This window comes from Apus apus, chromosome 3, assembly GCF_020740795.1.
Source record: "Apus apus isolate bApuApu2 chromosome 3, bApuApu2.pri.cur, whole genome shotgun sequence".
In the NCBI taxonomy this organism is placed as follows: Eukaryota; Metazoa; Chordata; class Aves; order Apodiformes; family Apodidae; genus Apus; species Apus apus.
In genome coordinates, this window is record NC_067284.1 from 108,692,358 (window position 1) to 108,715,331 (window position 22,974).

The 22,974-nt window shown below is 36.2% G+C and overlaps 1 protein-coding gene across 1 annotated transcript in view; it reads right to left on the reverse strand.

Moving 5' to 3' along the window:
* The window catches only part of SUPT3H (SPT3 homolog, SAGA and STAGA complex component), a 266,650-nt gene that overhangs the window by 72,140 nt on the left and 171,536 nt on the right, over positions 1-22,974 (reverse strand). Inside the window, exons 4-6 of the mRNA XM_051615120.1 lie at positions 15,210-15,296; positions 13,983-14,073; positions 12,175-12,311 (exon numbers count right to left, since the gene is read on the reverse strand). Of these exons, the coding sequence (XP_051471080.1) occupies positions 12,175-12,311; positions 13,983-14,073; positions 15,210-15,296 (315 nt within the window). The remainder of the gene's footprint in view (positions 1-12,174; positions 12,312-13,982; positions 14,074-15,209; positions 15,297-22,974) is intronic.

Genomic DNA, 22,974 nt, shown 5'->3' on the forward strand with positions numbered 1-22,974 from the left:
ACGGTAGAAAAAAACCTCTCAGTAGGTCTGACAAAGTCCTGGAAATGGCTGTTAGCCTTGGGAAATAAAATCCAGCCCTCTGACAGAGACTACCCGTCCTTCTTTCGTTTGATCAAATGGAAAACCAAATTTAATGATTGCTTCCGAAGTTCCAGAGGCAAAGTTCCAACAGCACTTAACAGTGCTACCAAGGAGTCCAGATCTTTGCTCCTGGTATGCCATTCAGAAGAAGAGTAAAAAAAAATGTTTTAAGATTTGAGAATAAAATATATTAACTTTAATTTTTATATATATATATAATCACTTTACATTGCTTTCTTATCATTGTTTTTAAAGAAATATCTTTTAAAACACCAATGGTACAGACACCATTATGGCAAAGAAATTCTAAAAGCCTGCCACTACCTGCACACGAAAGTGAGAAGAGATACATCTGAAGTCATAAATCCACACAGTCAGCTGAGAATATATTTTTTTTATTCCTCAGAAATAATCCTGTGGCCAAACAGTTGCATAAATCCATTTCTAAAATTAATTGTCTCTGCAAAATCTTAGTGAATTACTTAGTGATAGTATTATGGTCTTGTCTTCCTTGCAAAGGTAGGTCTAGCTGTGGATGCACTTTGTCAAGCCAAAGCAGCAGCAATGCCTATTTTTTGCCACATCAGAGTTAGCTAAATATGAACTCCAGATATGTTGATCTCAAGATTATCTGTAAGCTTAAACTCTGCATGTTCACCCGATGAGGGCTTTACATAAGATAACTCTCTAATAATAAGAACTGTTCCTGTTTCTTCCTAAGTATCCAAATTAAAATAACTTTTTCTGATTCATTTAATCAAAGTGTATAGCTCTCTAGGCATCCTCAATTTTAATGAAAGACAGTAGAGAAAAACGGAAGAGAAAAGAAAAAATTGAAAGCTCCAGGGACAAAACATACAAACGGAAACATGGTACCTCGTGTAGAGTTAATAAATTATGCCTGCTTATTACCCCTGCTGTTTTGTTAGGAATGTTGTGGGTCTGTTTTCTAGTGGAATGGGTAAGGATGCATCTCCCATTTTGCAACATGTAGAGCTTAATGATACTACTTTACCATTTCAACAGACATCTAAGATGCTTAAATCTTGCTGCTTCTGATTCCATAGCTGCAACACATGTGTGAAGCTACCGCCACGTGCAATTTTGCACAGCAGTCAGATCATATTCTTACGGAAGAATACAGCAAGCAACATTATAGATAAAATAAACCACAATGACTGAGACAAAATGAAAGACAGAAAACCCTGTCCCTTGTATACATAAAATGTCTATTCCAGGAAATACCAGCAGTTACAGATTACAGAAAGTGCAGAAGTTGGAAAGTCCAATTATATACTACCTAGACTTTTAAACAGTTCTTAGAAATGTGAGATGGTTTATCATCTATGTGTTTCATAAAAGCTCTTCTATTTCTACCCTACCTGCCTTTTAAATATCTGAAAAGTTAAACTTCAGTGCAGAGTCATGGGATAGTAGAATAATGTACACCAGGAAAAGTCTGAGACCCTCCCAGAGATCCCAAATTATACTCTCATTTTAAAAGAGGTCCAGTTACATCGAGTGGCTCAGGACCTTGACAAGTCAGGTTTTGAATGTGTCCAAAGGTGGAGACTTCTTCAGACTCTCTGGCCAACCAGGTTCAACATTTGATCAGAGGTGTGTTGTTTTTTTTCTCCTATTATGTATCAGTCCAAATGCTGCCCTTTATCTCATGCCCTGTCACCATGGATATTCAAGCAGGGGCTGGCTCCATCTCCTCCATATCTTGCCATTATTCTGCTGTAGACATCAATTAAATTGCCCTTAAGTCTCCGTTTTCAGGCTGAACAAGCTCTAGTCTCCCAACCATTAATAATATGTCAGGTTCTCCAGCCCCCTAACTTCTTGATGACACTCTGCCAGACTTGTTTCAGTTTGTCAAAGTCTTTCTTTGGACGAAATTGGACACAGATCCCTGATGTGGTCTCACAAGATACAAATAATGGGGAAGCAATATTTTCCTTGACCTGCTAGCTAACCTCTTGCTAACACAGCATGTGGTTGGCCCACAAGCTGTACTGTTGCATGGGGTCACTGCATCCCACTTTTGTCTTTCTTGAACTTCATGAGTTTGCCAACAGCCAATTTCTCTAGCCTATCAACACTGCCCTTCTGAATGGCAGGCATGCTTTCCAGATATTTGACTGCTCTTGTATCATGACTCAGCACTTATTTGCCATGCTACTAATTCCATCCTATGAATTACTGCTTTTATTTAGTTTGTAAGATTCAACAGCTAATCCTGTCTGAGTTTAATGCATAAAGAGAAAGAAATACTTCAAGAAAACACAGTATCAGGCAACTATCCTGGTTAAGAGATGTCCTATGCTCACTTTAATTCCCTGTAGATTAATTTACATGGAAAGGTGATAAAACTGAAATCACAGTAACATGCATACTTTGTATTCTTCACTGTACTTGTGTTCTTTTTCTTAGTACTAAATGCCTACTCTCAAAATCTGGGAGAGAATGAGTGTCAGGTTACACTGTCATCCTATCTAATGAGCTGTGAAACAAAAAATACTGATATTTCTAATATACCTCTTAATTCAATAGGAAACAATGTGTTTACTGTTAGATGGTTTTATTGACCTTAATCTTAGGCAACAGAATATTTGGCTTTCCTCATGATATGTGATCACAGGGTAAAATGTAGGTGGGGAGGCTTGGGCCGTGGTGGCTTTGCAAATGGGAATGAAAAATAACCCTTGTACTTAGCAACTGGGTAATATGAAATAAAATCCTGTGTCATGCCAGCCTCTAGACTGGAACTTACTCAAAGGAAGATGACAATAGAGATAGTGACTTTTGAGTGAATCAAGTGATTCTCCATTTCTTGCTTTAGTGTCTGTGACAAAGGTTTACAAATTCCCATCTGAATTCAAAGACCATGTGCAATACAGACCAGAAGCCTGCAAAATGACCTCTTTACTACTGAGAAAAAAAAGAAAAAAAAAAGTTCCACAGCAAGAATAAAAGGAGAAAAGCAAAGATCAAATATATATAAGGAGGGACAACTCAAGTCTCCATTTAGCTCAGGCTCCAACAGCACCTAGCCATGAAGACTTAGGGACTAGTATAACTACAAGACAAACATCGTAATTTTCCTCAATAATCCCACAGCAGTCAGTTATCCGTGGCTCAAGCACTTCCTTAACCAAATGCAGTGTCTTTGTATTCAATAGCACTGATTTGTTTAGTTACTTCAAAGCATATTTGCAACTTCAATAACATTCTATTCATGGGACCTTTGTCAGACTTCAGCATCATTCACAGAATCACAGAACAGCAGGGGTTGGAAAGGACCTCTGGAGATCTTCTAGTCCAACCTCTTTGCCAGAGCAGGGTCCCCTAGAGCAGATTACAGAGGAACATGTCCAGAGGGGTTTTGAATGAAGACTCCACAACCTCTCTGGGCAGTCTGTAGCAATGCTGTTTCCCTCATAGTAAAGAAGTATTTTCTCATATTCCTTCTTCCCAAAGTGTACACAAACAATAAATGTGTTGTGAGTGCCAATACATGGTGATTAGTGTATCTAAGCAACAAACATGTTCAACACAAGATCACAAATAAACACAGTATTAAAATACACTTAGATGAGGAATGTTTCTCTGGTCTTCCATTTGGCTCCTAATCAAATGGTCCATGGAAATACTGTTTATATTTTTGTGTGTCTACATTCAATTATAGATATAAATAATATATATATATATAAAGTTTCCTTCCAAAAGTTGACTTGAAACAGCCATTAGGGTGTCAAAAATACAAAATACAACAGCTCTGAATCTTCCTCAGAGAAAGCAAACAGTGGCAAAAAATACTCAAAAACCTAAAAGGCAGAAAAGCAAATAACACCTTCTCCTCCCAGCAAAACCACCTAAATTTGCAGTATGAGCAACGTTCACTAAAATGCTCTAAAACCAATATTTTAGCAGGACTGAAGACCCAAACAAGTAACGCACTTTACGTAACCATAACGATCAACTCCAACGTGAGAAAACCCAAATAACCTTAGATTTGTATCAACGTAAAAGGTCTATTGATATTATTTGCTCTAACAAAAAACAGTTTCCACCTGATTGATAGCTTTTTCCCATTCCATTGAGAATTACGTAGTATTTACAGACATATAGATAATAATGAAAAACTGGTTCTGTTTATTTTCTGTTTACTTTTAACCAACTCAAGCATTACCCCAGAAAAATAAGTGTTTTCCCAGTATCCCAAACATTCCCAAGCAATGTGTAGTCAGAGAAACCATTAATCTGAGCAGGCTTACTTTTATACCAAGTCATGTTTATAAACACTTTGATGACAAGACAGCTAATTTACAGTTGAGATGCTACTAGTTGTGCTAACTTTGTGCTCATTTAGAAACACTGGAGTGATGCAGTGACATGAATTCCCTCTATATTTGGATTCCCAACTTTGGTAAGTTATGTTTTGAAATATTGAAAAAGCACTGCCTGGAGAATAAAGGGGTTTTTTTCTTGATTGATGTTCCATCTACATTCTTTTTAATCTTTGCATCTACGTATATCAAAAGAAGTAGCATATAGGGAGCTTATGTTGACTTTTGGTCTATTAGACATCATCATTACACTAGTCTTCTCATGTAATCAACATCCCACTACATATACAGAACTTCATTTTCCAAAAAGAATGACCCTGAGGGCACAAAAAGTACTTTTCCTAACATCTGATGAATTCCAATGAAATGTGATTTAAATATTTTGAAAAAAACAACAAAAAACAAACACAAAGCATTTTTCTCTCTGATGTAAGTGACAATCTTTCCCCTCGGTTGTTTCTCGCTTATTTCTGAGTAGAGACACAGGCTAAGTTCCTGGGATGTTTAAACTTTTAGGAAGGTACAGTTTAGTGAAATTCAGCCCAATCTGTGGCAGAGGTGCACCAAGCTCTCAAAGCAGGTTAAAGGGGTGGGAGAAAGAATTCCTGGGTTGTTTTTTTCATCACTGTCCAAGGAATCTAGTGTCCTTGGGCAGGAACCTTGCCACTGCTAGTTGAGTATGTGTGGACTTGAAAATGTTGAACTTGATAATCTTATAGCAGCCTTCCAGTATCTGAAGGGGCTACAAAAAATCTGCAGAAGGACTTTTTACCAGGGCATTGAGTGAGAGGACAAGGGGGAATGGTTTTAAACTGGAAGAGGGGAGATTTAGGTTACTCATTAGGAAGAAATTATTTAGTGTGAGGGTTGTGAGACACTGGCACAGGTTTCCCAGAGAAGTTGTGGATACCCCTTCCCTGGAAGCGTTCAAGGCCAGGCTGGATGGGGCTTTGAGCAACCTGGTGTAGTGGGAGGTGTCCCTGCCATGGGCAGGGAACTTCGAACTGGATGATCTTTGAGGTCACTTCCAACCCAAACCACTCTATGATTCTATGATCTTAAGGATCTCTTCTAACCTAAATGATTCTATGTTACTTGGTCATCATAAGCCTCTTTTAAAATTCAAGAATGTAACATAAGACATCAGGCTTTGTCCCATCACTGAAATTGCTCTGCTCATATTTGATAACATTGAACCTTATTTTCTACCTTCTTTTTCAAAACATCATGTCTTAACATTTAGGCTACAACTTGAGTTGCTGGTGTAAATGCTGTAACATTAGAAAGCTGCAATTCTATATGTGAGCCAACACAAGATAAATGGATGATAGATTTGTAGGAGTATTTTTAAAAACAGCACAAAAATGGAACAAGGGTTACATTCCTATTCCAAAGTGAACCTGAGCAGCCATATGCACTCATAGGCATATATAGTCCATCCGTTTACCAGATCCCAAAACCCAAGCCTTTTTCACTTTCAGCCTCCAGTCTCAAAATATGAGCAGGATAGAAGCAGAATGATCACTGACTACACAGAGAAATTTCCTGCAATATAAAAACATCCAAAGGAGTCTGCAGAGCTGTGCAGCTCAGTGTAAAGAAGATACAAACATTTGATCCGTTGAACTGATCAAACCTGATCTCTGAACTCCACTATCTACACTGCGTGGGTCTCCAGTAATTACAGTGGGACATGAGAAACTCAGCTCAAACAAAAACCCAAAATAAATTTAAACATTTTTGTCTGTAGCTGAATCTCACTGCAAGATGTATTTTTCCATAGGGTTGGCTGGTAAAATCTAAGAAGGGTTAATGCTTATAAACTGTGATTCTAAAAAGTTATCAATAGTTTTGGGCACAATATTGCAAGATAAAAGAAGTAATCATTCACTAAATGCAAAGGTTCTACCTCAAAATTGAGGTTCTGTCAACATGAATCTGAGATCAGTATGGAAGTTAGAAAAATAAGCTTATCATAAAAATTACATAGCAAGAAGAGAACCAATAAATGTAGCTTTGGGAAACAATGCTCTGATACTCAGTAGCAAAAAACTTTTTGTCTTCCAGCATGCAGTTTCTATTAAGTGTGTGTTGTCTGTACTACAGCATTAGGCTTTCCATATGGGTTTTAAATCAAATTCCAGTTTGTTATTGATACACCCTACATGATCAGATACTCCCTAAAGAGTAATGACCCCACACAGCACTTACACTGGCATAAATTTCGCCAGTGAAATGAGCACAGTAGTACTAAAAGGCTCCAGAGATCCTTCTAAATAATTTCTTGCTTATTTTCTTTCTACGTCTTTTTCCAAATTAGTAAAATTAATCTGAGTACTTTAAAACCATCTTTTGGATTCTCCCTGAACAGAAGAGCTGAATTTCTCCCCAAAATTCAGTTGTCTCAACTAAAAGACACCAGGTCCAAGCCTTAATTCCAAGAGCAGTAACCATGGAGTAATCTCTGTCCGTGTTCCTGCTCTCCAAAAATTCCAAAGACAGCAGACACATCCAAAGGATGACCAAGAAGTCCATCAGCAATAGTGTGGCCAGTAAAACCAAGGAAGTGATTGTCCACCTGTACTTGGAACTGGTGAGGCTGCACTTCGAACACTGTGTTCAGTTTTAGGCCCCTCACCACAAGGACATTAAAGTACTGGAGCATATCCAGAAAAAGGCAATGAAGCTGGTGAAGGGTCTGAAGCACAGGTCTTATGAGGAGTGGCTGAGGAAACTGTGGTTGCTAAGTCTGGAGAAAAGCAGGCTGAGGAGAGACTTCTCACTCTGTACAACTATCGGAAAAGAGGTTAGTTTCTTCTCCCAAGTGACACAAGATAGAACGAGGAAATGGCCTAAAGTTGTGCCAGAAGAGTCTTAGATTGGATATTAGCAATAATTTCTTCACTGAAAGGATTGTCAGACACTGGAACAGGCTGCCCAGGGAAGTGGTTGAGTCAACATCCCTGGAGGTATTTAAAAGATGTTTAGATGTGATGCTTAGGGCCATAGTTTAGTGGTGGACTTGGCAGTGCTGGGTTAATGGTTGGACTCTATGATCTTAGAGGTCTTTTCCAACCAAAACAATTATAGAATTCTGTTCTATTATCCTAAACCATGTCGTGGTGAGAGCTTCTGGCCCAGGCTGACTCCCAGAAATTGTCTGAGACAATGCTACCTGGCCCAGGTCACTCAAAAGTTGATGATCGTATTCCAGTAGGAAGGAATCTTCCTGGTCACTGTCTAATTTACTACTATATGCCAAATATACCTTATTCCAATGACTGCAACAGAATGGATTTCCAGATTCCTATTACCCCAGGGTGTCTTTAGCTGTGTTTAGGTGTCTTATCCAGATACAAATTAATTGTGTCTGAAAAATGACAACATTAAATGAGAATAATTAAACCTCATGTGAAGAAATGATATCTTCCAAATGTACTTACACTTCATTGTAATCTACTTTATTTTGCAGAGGGCCCATTGCATTTTGTGAACTCTTGTCAGATCTCCCTCTAACAGAAGCATACTAATGAGAGGTATGAGAAAAACCACATCCACAATGAACTTCCTCAAACAATAATACCTATCTGTAGTTTTTAAATACCTAATGTCATTCATAGGACTATACACCTTAAAGAACCACAAACTTCTGACAATCCTGTTCTGTAGGGTTGCAACTTGGTTTTAATGCTGACATCTAGCCTGTTTCCAAGGTAGTGTATTCTTCTAGGGAAGTTATTTTCCCTCCACTGTTTATTGAAACTCGCAATGTATTATGAAAGCATTAAGGTAGCTACTGCAACTGAATTATTGCCACATAACATCTGAGTGTTGGAAATATATCCCTAAAGTAGCCGTCAGAGTGACAGATGAATGGTGTTTCTCTTAATCCCTGGGGAACAAAAGTGAAACAGAGCATTCACAGCTAGATGCTCTATGCATTCCTTTGTATGTCAGTTCAGAATTCTGATGGGAGGACTTTTTCCTGGTGGGGGAGGTGTTTGAACGATAGAAAAACATGATAACAAATGGATATTTAAAGAATGACAGAGAAAGCAGCTTCAAAATGCTGCTGACTGAAGTTTTAATGTATCTATATTTGATTTTAATAACAAGACATGGAGAATGTGATGGTGGTTCTGATACAAGAATTCAGCAGAATTGCTGTTACCGTTCACAAAATCACAGCCAAACCTGCAGTTAGTTTTACTATGGCCAGGAGAGAAGCAACAAAAGGACACAAACACCCCAAGCTGCAAAATAAGGAAAGATGCAAAGATTTGAAATGAGCATGCACCTTCTCCCCACATCCATTCAGCCATATCCCACAGAAATCCCAACTCTCTCTTCTAAATGATTTTTAAGAGGCAAGGGAAAACAAAATTTCAATCCACTTGTAAGGTTTTATTTTTCATGAATTCTCTCACACAGCAGGCAATAGAAGGGAAATTGAATTCCCAAGCACCAACAGCTCTGGTTGTTAAGAGCCTCACTTGTGCCATAAAAAAGGGGTGTTAGGTAGAGCTGATTACCTGTGTTATTCTCAAGAGATTGTCACCTGTCAAGAAGACAACTTCTATGATCCGGATAGCTCCCCTTCACATGCACAATTCAATTACATCTACGAACTAGAACAGTTTATTCCATCTATAACTGTTCTTACTCTAAGGATCAGCTTTTCACTGGTGTTTTACTGCTATCAATACTAACTGAAGTGAGACAGAGGTGCTATTCCAGTTTTTATTTTGTTTTGGTTTTGCCAATACAGTTGTCTCATTTTCTGCTATTTATTGCTACCATTGAAGTTTTTATAATAAGTCATGGAACCACAATAAATCAATAACATAATAATATATTTTGATAAAGTAATGTGAATCTTGTTCTTAAATTCTGCTCTGTTTTCAGAGTATTCAATTTTCCTTTCCATATTTCTATTAGTACTTTTTTAGAGATAGTCCCTTTGCTTTAAATTAAAACCACAGGATACATCAATAAGTTCTACACACAATACTAAAAGAATGTCCCTTCTTTTTAATATGACAGCAGTAGTAGGTGTTTTTCAGTCAAAAGTGTAGATTTTTTTGTTGTCCTTTAATAATGTTAGCAAGTGGCTTGGAGCTTTGCTTACTCCTTTGTGGTGCAAGTACAGAATAGACCTCATGGAACAGCAAACAATCTCATAAAGTCTTAGCTGAAATTTTATAAAGTCTTTTAAAAGAAATGAATATAAACAATATTTGCTTTTTGTATCATAACTGAAACCATACTGCTAAACAATCACATCCTGTTTAGCCCATAATGACATCAGAAATATATGTTTATCATCTGCTCTGGACAACTTAGCATGATTTTGGCCCAAGGCAAAGCAGAATTGAAATTATTTACAGTTGTCCAAATCAAGATAACCACACATTTCTGAGGTAATTGATACCCAAAATGAACACTGCCTTTAGATTGCAGTTCATGATTTAAGTATAGTAATTCCTTAAAGAATCCTTAAAAACACTTTTAAAGTGTCTATTTGATTTCCTCCAAAACTTAGCGTGGATTCAACAATCTATGCCACCAAGAAAATGTGACATAGGAGATCAGGTCGTCCACTAACAACACTTCCTTTAGGAATGGATCTCATTTCCTACTACCTTTGATTCCTTTCCACTCACCTAAAGTGACAACAAAACCCCAAACAAAACAAAGCCAAAAAATATGCTAGACATTTTAAATAGCATGACACAAGCAATCCCTCATATTTCGTTATTAGTTTTAAAAACTAATAAGAAAGAAAATATATAGTACTGACTTAATACTTGCATATAATTTGTGGAACCGTTATAAAAAAATAGATCTTGATTGTTCTTTTCTTTTTTTTTAACATGGAAAAAGATCAAGAGTTCACAATATGTAGTAAAGTGGAGCAATAGAGAGAATAATTGTTTTATATATATATGTATTCAGATATACATACACATAAAAACAATAGTTCATGAGTTACAGTCTAGTGAGAAAAAAACAAAACATGTAGTCAGATGAAAGACAAATATTTGATTAGAGGAACACATTCCTTGATGGACAAACACAGAGTAAAGTTTGTCCTTGTCCAGGACAGGAAACATCATCCTTCTAGCAACCTGTGTAGTTTTCAACGCCAAAAAGATTTTATACTGGAATGGCAGAAGAGAATGTAAAGTCAAGCCCATAACCCATTCATTCAGAAGAGTGCTGTTATGTATTTTTGTGCATACAAGCTCAAAGGATTTGCCAAAGCAAAGAAACCATCAGTTTCCAAAACAACTGTTTCTCAGCTGGGGAGAAATGTGACTTGTTATGAGTTAAATTCATAGAGAAAAAGGGATTCTTTATTAGAATTTGTTTTCTGCCCCTTTCAGGAGAGAAGGAAGGGGAAACAAGTCTGGGAAAGTCCCAGTTCTGAAAAGGGGCTCCATTAAGAAGGAAAACTGAGAATTACAACTACAGCAGAATAAAAATTTTGTTGCTTCATGGAATTTTCCATGAAATCCTGAAAGTGAAATGAGGCCCTAACAGCCAAATACTGAATACACAAATATTGCTGGATGCATCAGGCAGCTCAGCACAGAAAGAAAATCAAACCAAAGTACCCAGCTCCTTCAACAGAAAGGGAAAAAAAAAACCCTCTAAAATTAGCAAGTTTCCAACAGCTACACACACTACTGAGTGTCATGTTTGCCCAATTTGCCTAAAAAACTGTGGAAATGTGGATGAGCTCCTGGTGCAACTTCACCCTTGACATCTAGTTGCCCATATAAGACATGAGGAGGAACTGGGCATGATAAGGGCCTGTGGACTGTTCTTGTATTCATTATGGACAGAGCAGCCCTGTTGATCTACAGAAGGTTTATCCATAGGGACCCAAGCCAAGGCCATGTCACCTGCCTTCTGGGCCAGTTCATTAACTAGTACAGATACAACCTTTGGATCTTATAAATACTTCAGAGTAAATGACATCCAAGAAGATGCTCTATTGATAGAGAAGACCTGGGGTAGATAAGACCTATAAGGTGCACTTGCTTTGATGTAGTGTCATGCGCCTGCATAGCAAAACCTCAGTGAAACCAAGTAAAACTGGTATCAAAACCAACTGGTACCAAAACCATTGTTCCACTGACTTCCATGACAACACAGCTGTACTGTTTCTTGATCCCATCTACCTTCTGAGAGTGATATGCTACTGCATTCTTTAATGTAGACATAATTTTTCATAAGTACATAGATCAGAAAATAGGACTTGAAAGCAGGATGGAGAGAAGAGCACATATTGAAGCATGTTTGCACAAAATATTTCCATTTTTAATTGTAAGCTGTGTTATATGAGAACAGTCCTCAACAACATTGAACACGTGTTCTATCAAAACACAATTTTTTAATGAGAGGAATAATGAAAAAGGAAAAAAAAAATTGTAAAAAATGATTGTAAAATGTTTATAAACAGAATCTGCTTTTTACAGGAAGAAAACACAAACACATGCCAGACAGAAAAATCCATAGGTACCCTTTTCATAATCTTCCTCCTCAGCATGCTTGCTTAGATATCAGAAAACATTTGAAGGAACAGGACAAATATGGCAATAGGATTCCTTACACCATCTGGGAAAAGGAACTATGATATAATATACAGCATGAAAAAGGCATCAGACCAGCATGATGTATGAAACATTTCAGTTTTCCCAGCTGGAGCTGGGTGTCAGTAAAATAAAAGAATTACCTCCATCCGCTCTTGCTTGACATCATCAATCTCATCATCTTCAAACATGGCTAACAGCTCTCCAGTCTGGTCAATGGAATTCAGAAAGTCTTGAGCAAGCTTCTGCCGTTTGTTGGTGTTGCTACTGTTGAATTTGTCTTCACAAAGGTAAGCAAAAACACAAGAAACTGAAGTTATTTGGCTTCTCCTAACATAAACCAATATCCCTAAGAAGGATATGTTTTAGACTCTGATGCACTATGCAGAAAAGGTCTGTTCTTAGTGTCCTCCTCATACAAGTTGTGCTACCTCATGGAAGTGATATCACAGCTGTACTGCAGTAGTTCTGCAGTAAAAAAAAAAACAACACCTTTAGAGTTTTCTAGTACAATCTAGTGGATTTTAGTAATCTAGAGAAACCTGGTCTATTGCTCATATAGAATTAGTTTCATTGAAGGATCCACAGATCAGAAAGAGCTGTAGAAGAAACCACCATTCTTTGGTTGTACGAAAGCCTAACTTGTAAAACAGAATATGTAGAGGAAAGGCTCTTTTCTGAAAGCTTGCAAGAGCATCCTTATTCCCTGCAGCTTAGAGCAAACCCTAACACAAAGAGTAAGACACAGCTCCACAAACCACGGACCATTACTCTACAGCAAAACCTGGAGAACCGTGGCAAGGTTCTCCCTCCTGTTCTAAAGAGAATAGCAGCTATCAAGACATTGGCATCATAAAACAAAATTAATGGCTTCAATTATCAAAGCCTGCCAGAAAATACAATCTTTAATTCCCAGATGAACTGTGTTTACAAAGTATTTAATGAGCAACAAAAATTGTTTATTTGTTTTAAATAGTGACATGGACTTAAGAATGAAAAAGCCAAAACTGTCAGGTAGGAAGCTTATTTGCACAAAACAATATATTTTCATGTGTGATGAAAATCAAAGGCCACAGGCAAGTTAAATCTCAAACAATTTAACAAAAACTTATATATGGATTGACTATGTCAAAGAAAGAAGTACATTTACCTAAAATCTGTCTGGATGCTCAGAGGAACCAAACACAAGGAATTCATTGTAAGGGAAAAAATAAAAATAAAACTAAAAGGATCTGAGAAAGGAAATAAATACAAAAAGCTGTATATGGAGATTGCTAGACATTATAAAAGTATGGCAAGCTTTAGATTTGCTATGATAAGTTTTAACTTTAGCTTTACAAATTCTAATTCTTCTAATAACATAAATACTCCAAATTTTATATCAGCAAATTATTCAGCATAAGTAACTATATTTTTAATTCAAAGAGCTTTTCCTTTAAATGAACTGGCTATAAAATCTGTGACTTGCTCATCAAAAAGGCAAACAAAAGTGTTTACCATTTTTTAAATTACAGATTCAAAGTATAAAATGTTAAACCACACCAAATAAAAAACCCCAGGTCATAGATTAGTCTTCAATGACTTCAGATTATGGGATATTTTTGTAAAACATGCAAAACCCCTCTGACAATAATTTAACAAATGTCCATTCAATTGCAGGCTGTAGCTGCAGTGTTTAAATGACACGTTGAAATCAATTAGCACTTTAATCAGCACCAGCTTCTTCCTTTGCAACAGAGTCCTGATATTAAGCATTATTTATCAACCAGACAGTAGATGCAAATACTTAATTTGAAGAATTTCAGATGGAAAAGCAGAGATTTTAAACCAAATTACTCTGAACACAGTATTTTTGTGTCTTTAACTATTAAGCAAGAATTAAATACTTCACATTGGGCTGTTCAGGGCATTTATAGAATATCAAGCCTCCCCAAAATTAAGTAATTTCTACCTTCAAGGAGGTCATCTTCTTCTATTCCTTTGACAATTTTAGATTTGTAGTCTCGAAAAAACATATATTTAAGTAGCCTTCTAAGCTTCTTCTAAGAGAAAAAAAGTTTATATTAATTAGTATTATTTTTTATTTAAAATAACAAACATACAAATGTGCAATATGTTACTCCGTAAATACAATTTTCTAAATATTCATAATTTCTGATTCTATAGCAAATCCATACATAGAAAGTACAAGGTCAGTAGCAATTCCACAGGAAATAGTATTTATTTGATCTCCATGGTACTTTGCTTGCTAATTGTGAGACAGAAGTGGTTTTGACTTTCGTAAAGTCAAACTTTGCTTAGTTTGGAAATTCAAACCTACAAATGCATTTGTTAATGAAGTTTGACATCCATGTTGAACACTATTTTCAGTATAGCCTTATGGATCAAATCAGATAAAGAAACTGTAATTGTTTTTTCACTAAAATGTGAGAAACAATTTTGAATTGTGTTTTCTTAATTTTGATACAGTTTTGACCGTTAGATTTAACCTATCAAACAAGGAAAGAAAAACAACGGGGAGAGAAAAGGGGGAGGGAAAAGGGGAAACTAAGGAAAAAAGGAGATAATGGAAAAATAAATAATGTTCATTAAAATGGTTGATTTTTTTTCCTATTCTTGAGATTTGAAAAAATAAAATTAATTTAATTTTCATTGTGTTTCTGAAAATAAATTATTGACCCGCTTTACTCACTACCCAAAGAAAGAAAGATTCTAGTGAGATAAAGTACAGGAAAGAATACTAGGAAAATAAAGGATTTACTGACAACCTAGAGAACAAAAATGTAACAGTCATACTGTCAAATGTCTCATCTACACCCTGCATAACTAGGAGGAAATTAGAATGATTGTTTTTTAATAGAAGGGTTATAAAGGATAAGGATTTACATTTATACCTTTATTAAGAAACTCTTTAGAGCTCTAAGGTGAAGTAGCCACCCTAAAACTAGTGAAAACATCCATTCATAATTGAAATAACTGGGACAAAAAAAAAAAAGAATTAATTAAAATGTTATGCAATTATTGTACTGTGCACAACAAAATACAACTGCAGAGCAGCTGTACTTCTATATAAAGCTATTTATGATGATCTACACCTTTCATATAGGTTAAGCAAACACTTAAAACACAATAAGCAGCTTACTAGATAAAGTAAGAAAATTCTGTCTTACTACTGTACCTTATCTTTGCGCATTAGGAACAGGAGATCTTCAGCAGAGATGACTCGAGCTCCTCTCAGCTGAGAAACTTCAGCTGCTTGCTGCAACTAAAATAAATGAATAAATTAGGAAGGCTGTTTCTGTGTTAAAAAATTTATTCACTAGGGTTTGTTTTCAATACATTCAGATAATATTTTGCATGGTAGTGCATAGCAAAATACAAGCTATGCACTAAAACACAAGCTGGGACTCTCAAAGGTGTCACTCACTTGGCCCTTCTTAGCCAAGAAGTGAATAACAATTTTACAAAAAGACTGAAAGACTTTTGACAAATCTCAAGCAAAAGCTTTTTTGTTTATATTTAAAATGATTGCTTTTAAAAAGCACTATATCCCTTTTTTTCTTTTTTTCCTTTCCTTGAACCGCATTAGCCCAGAAAATGAACATATAATTCTCTCAGGCAATGTAAAAATGCCAGATTCTTGCCATAGCACTTTATCTGCAACAGTGGAAGGGTGGCTGATCCCTCTCACAATTTTTTAGAATAATAAATATTAATTTTAAACAGCTTACCTATGTATTTTTTGAAAGAAACTCTACCCCTACTTGACTTAGCATTAGTACAAACCAGACTCACATGAAGACTTTTTTAGCCATAGTCTTATTTTATTTGAAAGAGAATTAATTGATTGGAAACACTGACTCTATTAATAACGTAATTGGAAAAACCTTATTGAGCGGACCATTCAAATATGGAAGAAATACAGATAGGATTGAGCTATGAATGCCACAAAAAAACCAAAACAAAACAGAAAAAGGCAGTTAAAGGACCGTGAAGCAAAGAACTGTCCTCATCTCCATCCTGGCAGCCCCCAAACTCCTCAAAGTCTGCTGAAAAAAGCAAAAATCTCTTTGTAAGGGACTAAGCCTGTCAGCCCTGGATTCACCTTCAGTTGGTGCAGGGAGTTGGGCTAGTTAATACACAAAGAGATCATACCAAAACCAGTACAAGATTAGAGACCAAACTTGTGCAAGCTGATACTTATCAAGCTTCTGGGCTAAGGAGGTCCAACACAAATGTACAGAAGTCTACAGAATTTGTTCTTTTCACCTTGCTGGACTCTGGTTCTGGTGTAAGATGATGCTGTAGAGTAGGTGAGAAGGTGGAATAGAAATGATGCTTCACAGCATGGAATACACCCTGTCCTCTGAACTCAAAAAACATTGTTCTAAATGCAAGATTTAATCACAGTTTCTTTGCTCTTATCCTCATTAACCATCTGACAGATGGACTGACAGTGAGCATAGTACAAAAGTTACTGAAAAGAGAGACACCTTAAAAATTATTGATATTAAAACTCATACAAATCTACACACCTGTAACATGATCAATAAACAGAAATTGAATTTATTTTCAAATATCTCTATATTCTTATTTCAGAAATGCATTAATGCACCTGAAAATAATTTAAAGAAATCCTATCCTTCATACTTACACTAGCAATGGTTTCACTCAGTATCACTGGCTGAATAAGTATATTATTAATCTGGGCTCCCATGCTGCTATGACTTGAAATAGGCCTATTCAGAAGTTAAAAAGATCAACAAAAACAGTAGCTGTTTCTAATATCCTAAGGAGGAGAGGGGGGAAAAAGATTTTCATTTTGGCAAGTGTTCAGTGGGCAAAAGATTCAGTCCATAAATCATAATACTGGACTGCATTAATTTTTTTCCACACTAATCACATGCATACAAAATGTCAACTGTATCTCGTATGCACAACACAAAACATACTGCGTGAAGAGTTTCAAATTTTCCCCTTGAAACCCTCTCATGGCCTTTGGAGTCACAGAGACCAGAGAGATTTCAGGAATTCCGAAGTCACAGTAATATAATCTTACTTGAAAAATGTAAGAATGTGAAAAACGATAGTTCTGTTTTTTGGCATAAGCAAAACTCTTTCTTATTCTGATTAGTTTGAGGGTACACAAGCTACTTATATTTCTGACATAAAATATAAAGAGCTGGATAAAACTAAATTCACCAAGAATGAGCCAATACTCATCTCTGGTGTAAATCTATTGCAGTTAATGGATTTATGCCAAGGCTAACTTTGGCCCCACTAAGCTTAAAAGTGTTACAAAACCTGGTGATAACACAACACAGCTTTTCCAAATATCATATAAAACAATGGCAAAAATATCCAACTCCAAAGTATGCACCAGTTCCCTAACACATGTAGGATCATAACTATAATTTTAAGGTCTCTTTCAATCCAAACCATTCTATGATTCTAAAAGACACTGATTTTCTTACCATAAAACTCAGGTATGTTAATTTCTGTGTGTAGCTGAAATATCTTATTTTTCCAAATGATAAACATGTTAAAACATCATTTAAAGCAAAGGTTGTGTGCAAGCTGCTTACAGAAACCTCCCAACGAAGTGAGGGAGAGTAAGGAGAGGAGGCCAAAGTCACGTCCCATTTGCATCTAAGTAAATCCTGAATAACATTGTTTACTTTAATGGAGTTATTCTGGGCTAAACACAAGATCAAATCTGGAATAATATTCTCGGTTTCTGCCGAAACAATGAAAACTTTATTCTCGTACTGCCTCGACTTTTTTGCATCTATTTTATTTTAAGGAATGAACACACAGTATTTAATTTCTTTGGCTTAAAGAAAGCAAAATACGAAAATAATTACTTCCTGTACAGTTATAAAATATGGATTATTTATCCAAACAGACCATAATGAGTTCTGCATTGGTACACATATTTACCTGGGAAACCAGGATATGCTGAAGTAAATATGTATCCAAGCAATTAAAAAATAAAATTACGTACCACACGGCCAAGGTTGGGGGGAAGATGTATTTATAGTTTTAACACACACATAATTGACTCATTCAAACCACAACATGAGAGCTTTGCTATAATTAGCATTATAACAAACTGTCCTATGTGACTGTCCCAGAGTTGCCGTTAATATGCAATAAGCCCCGATTCCTTAGTTTCCGGAGCTGAAAGCCTTGTTGAGTCATTACCGTGGCTGCATTACATGATGAAGGGAGATTTCAGGAAGCCATACCAAAGAAATGATCCATCTCTGAGCACCCAAGCATTTATCATTCTAGAAAAGCAATTTTCAGCTCTGCAACCTTGAAGTCAGGAGGTCTGACACCTTTCCCTGCAGTGGAAGTACTGCGGGTTTTTACTTTGCGAGCAGTGGGTCTAATGCCCGTGCCTCCAGAAGATAGGTGTGATATAAATGCTGTAATACCTTTTCAAATATAAGGTTGCTATACAGCAACAGTGGAGATCTGGCAGGAATTTCCCACCATCTCCCTTCTCCAAGTCTCAGCTACACTCAGTGCCAGACACAGAATTTGGGGCAGCAGCAGTTCCTACATACTCACTGTCTTTTCCTGATTTTTTTGATGATTAAAATTATTCAGACCACATTACAAAGTATTTCGGCTTGGATTGTCCAGAGGAACAGCAAACAATCCAAATTACTTAGCTTCTTAAAGAAAAACAGGCTGAATTTCCTAATGCCAGCAAACAATATTTGAGACTTCAGAATCTGAATATATTTTTTATTACAGCCAAATTATGAACCCCTAAAAGTGAAGTTTAAATAACGGAAGTGTTGAAATGACTTTAACTACAGGAGCGCAAATAGCTCTGTTAATAATTAGGAGTTTATGAAAAATAAGTGTATTTTACAATTTTTCACATTACAAAGAAGGCAGTATATACAGTGACCATATTTTAAAGTTTAAGAAGAAATGGCTGGGGAATAATATTTTAAAATGTAATCACTGGTTTAATGACTTTATGAAGTTAACTTTCTTGGCAGGATGAACTGAAGTATGTTAACAGTCACCTTACGGCTATTTTCTTTTTGCAACTTCTGCAAATTACAGATTTGCTGAAAGGAGTATTCATTCTCCTATGACAGAAGCACAGTTACTTCAATAGCACTGTCTGCTTTTTTTTGCCTTTTTTTTTTTTCATAATTATTTTTTCTTCCACTACCTCCAAAGTCAACATCACTGATATTTCGACAAAAATGCCTTGACAGACAAACAGACAAAGAGCTGGAAAACAAACGTACTATGTTGTGACATAATCCCTCGAGTTACACTGCAGGACGGAGTAAAAATGGTAATGTTTGCATGTCTTGAAACTGCTGGGAGCCAAGAATAATGCTTCAGGAGCTATGATTTTGTTTTCATTATAGAGGAAAATTAGATCATAGTTCACCTGGCTGATTTTTATTTTTTTTTCCTGAGGCAGGAAGGTTTTTTTGTTATTAAATATGTATTAAAATGTCCTATTTTTCATCTTTTTCTAGATCAAAAGTATGCAAGTATAAAGGTAGTAAAGAATATTCTTCAGATATAGTGCCATGGATGTATTCTAACCAGAGCATCCCAATACTTTTCGAAAGAAATTAAACTTTGGTTTTCACTCAAGTCTTTTCACATAGTATCTCACATACTACTAATGCTGACTGCTGAGCCTCTAATCCTAATATACATGGAAAGCATGAAGAATTTGTTTCCACAAGTCAGCATAGGGATGTGCTTCACACAGTTAGCACATCCTGGGAGGATAAAAACATTATGGAGTCCATTAAAGCCCCTTAACAGGTAATGATTTAGGGTCACCACACCAGAGTTGAACAACATGACTATACTGTCCCAAGCCATCTACAATGTAAAACTTTCATCTGCAGATTAAAAGACAATAACTTTTTTTCTTATTAGGTAGGTATTTGTTTTCAAATCTAAATCATTTTTACTCAAGACCAGCAGGTGAGCATGTGACCTTGAAAAGATAAAGCTCTGCACCACATTTTGAGGCTGTAGAGAATCATAGAATTGTTTCAGTTGGAAAAGACCTTTAAGATCATCAAGTCCAACAATTAACTCAGAACTGCCAAGGCCACCACTAAACCATGGCCCTAAGCACCACATCTAAATATCTTTCAAATCCTTCCAGGGATGGTAACTGCTCTGGGCAGCCTGTTCCAGTGCCTGACAACACTTTCAGTGAAGAAATTGTTCCTAATATCCAATCTAAACCTCCCCTGGGACAACTTGAGGCCATTTCCTCTTGTCCAATAGCTTGTTACTTGTGAGAAGAGACCAAGACCCACCTTGCTACAACCTCCTTTCAGAGAGCTGTAAAGAGTGATAGTGGAGCACTTTCTTGCTCAATGTACAGTGGATTTCAGTCTATACAGATAGTAAGAAAACACCAATTCATACCCCACAGACCCTGGCATTTACTGAGAACTGGTTTTCAAGTACATAATTTATTACATTTGTTTCCTAACAAAATACTTATTCTGTAGTTTCTGAAGCAAGATCACCCTAGCAAGTTCAAAGAGCTTTTGGTTTCCACAGTTCAGCCAGCCTGAAGAGCTGGATCTGGACACAGAGTCTGCAGCCAGTTACTAGTAGCTGGAGAGCTATGATCCCAAAAGCATCTCCAGCAACCAGCAGGTTACAGAAGGACTCATGCCCTTTGAAAGCACAGAGAGTACATCTACAGGTCCAATACACAATGAAAGCTTTGACATCAAAGCAGTTGATACAAATTTAAGTCAGACTGTTCTAATAACGTGGGAGAAAACAACCCCTTTCCCTGCTGCCTTCAGACTGAAATTGTGTCAGTCCTGTGAACTCCAACAGACAGCCTGACATCTCAGCCTACACATTTTAACCATAGCTCTGCTATCTAAGACTCCTACAAATTAGTATGATGATGGAAAGATAACTTGTTTTTATTCCCATTTTTTTTTAATTAAACACCTAACACAGCTTTGGACATCATCATCTCTCCTCATTCTACTGACAACCCACAAACTTCTTTTGATTATAGAAAAGGTTTCAGGTTTATTTGGGTTTTGATTTTTGCTTTTTAGCAACACATTATAATCCAAATAGAAGAAATGCATCAAAAGAAGGTACATACAGCCACCCCCATTTCAGTACTATTAACAAAGATGTTAAGCATACCCTGTGTCACCCATCCATGTTGCTGATGAAGACATATGGGCATTCCAGTCTTTACTAATATTTGAGAGACTTAAGTGTTGCTCCAGAGGAGAAGGGAGGGGAAAAAACAGGTGAAAACCTTTTCTCATGTATGGAATAATTAAATTTTCTCAACAGATTCTGTGTGCTCACTCAGCTTCTTGGATATGGTGTGGAAACTCCAGCACTTCAGTAGGGAGGTGAGCAGCAACCTCACCACCAGCTGAAATTAAGGAAAGCTGAATCCTTGTGCTCCCTATTTTTTATTTTTAGCAGGCATAACCATAGCTGAGCCCCACATTTCTTAACACTCTGAACTATTCTTGGTTAAACTACAAACATGGTACAAATACTGGTAAAAAACTGCTAACTTATTTTCAAATAGGCTCTGCTACTGAAAATGAGTACTTGCATCTATTAGACACTGTATTTTTTAAAAAGTATTGGGTAAATTTATTAAGGAAAACAAATTTCCAAGCAAATAGCAAAACTAATACTGTTTTGTTTTGTTTTTTTCCAAAAGATAAGCTTAAAATAAAACTTTTATTTATGTTTGTAATGTCTCATTTATAAATAATTTAAGGTTAACTGCTTAAACTAGAGTTTGTTGTTGTATTTTCTGCCACACGGGGAAAAGAATTTAATGCATTTACGAACAATAACTACATTTCAACTAAAGCTTCAGGCATAAGTTTTTCCTATTTTTCCTTCTTTCAGTTCTGATTCCAAAATCAACATTTTTGGGCAACATTTTATACCTGTAATTCTTCTACTCTCTGTGAAACAAAAGAAACCCTATTGCACACCTGACATTTATAGCAGGCAATACTGACCAAATGAAGTTAAATTATACCAATAATGTTTAAACTATAAAGTCTCTAAGTGCAGAAAAGAATTCAGACTCATTGAATTAAGTTTTTTATGGTCAAATTATTCAGTGACCACATAAACTTCATTAATTTAAGATTTGGTGTAGTGCTGGAAACGGCCACTGCTGATGCTCTCTCCCACTTCTGGTGATGATAACAGCAGGGCAGAAAACAAATTTGGATACTTCTACTCTAGTTACTATCATTACAAAGGAGAAAAAATAAGCTTGAAAAATATAATCGAAGGGGAAACAATGGAGTAGTGTTCTCTAGAATGAGGAAGAGATCATTAAAAAAGCTTTGTGAAGTGTGAGCTTTGTAGATGTGAAAGATTCATTAGTGAATATGAAACTGAAAAAAATCTCATGGCCAAAAAAGCACTCTGACCTTGGCAAACACATCTCAGCTTCTGAACAAGATGAGAGTAGAGACTTGTCCATGTTGTAGGATTGTCTGAATATTCTAGATGGTGAGATAAATGGTGCTACTCCACTGTAAATCACTGGTAGCAATTTTTCCCTGTTTCTAAACTAAATAAATAATGGTGTTTTGGAGAAAATGATAATAAAACCACCCAGACTTGGATTCAAACTTTCACAAGGAGATGTTTGCTAGGTATATATAATTGTATATACTAATATAACTATTACTTCTACCTAAGTTTCATCTTTGAATGCATTTCTGGTGCTAAACATCACTTTGAAAAACAAGAATGTGCAATCTTTTCAGCAACAAATGCATTCACTTTACCATTAGTAAAAAAAAAAAATAATCAAAAAGGCAATTTGAATTTACACTTCCAAAGGAATGAAGACAATATTATTTTCAAATATTTAGCCTATTAGCTCAGATTAATTTTCTCTCCAT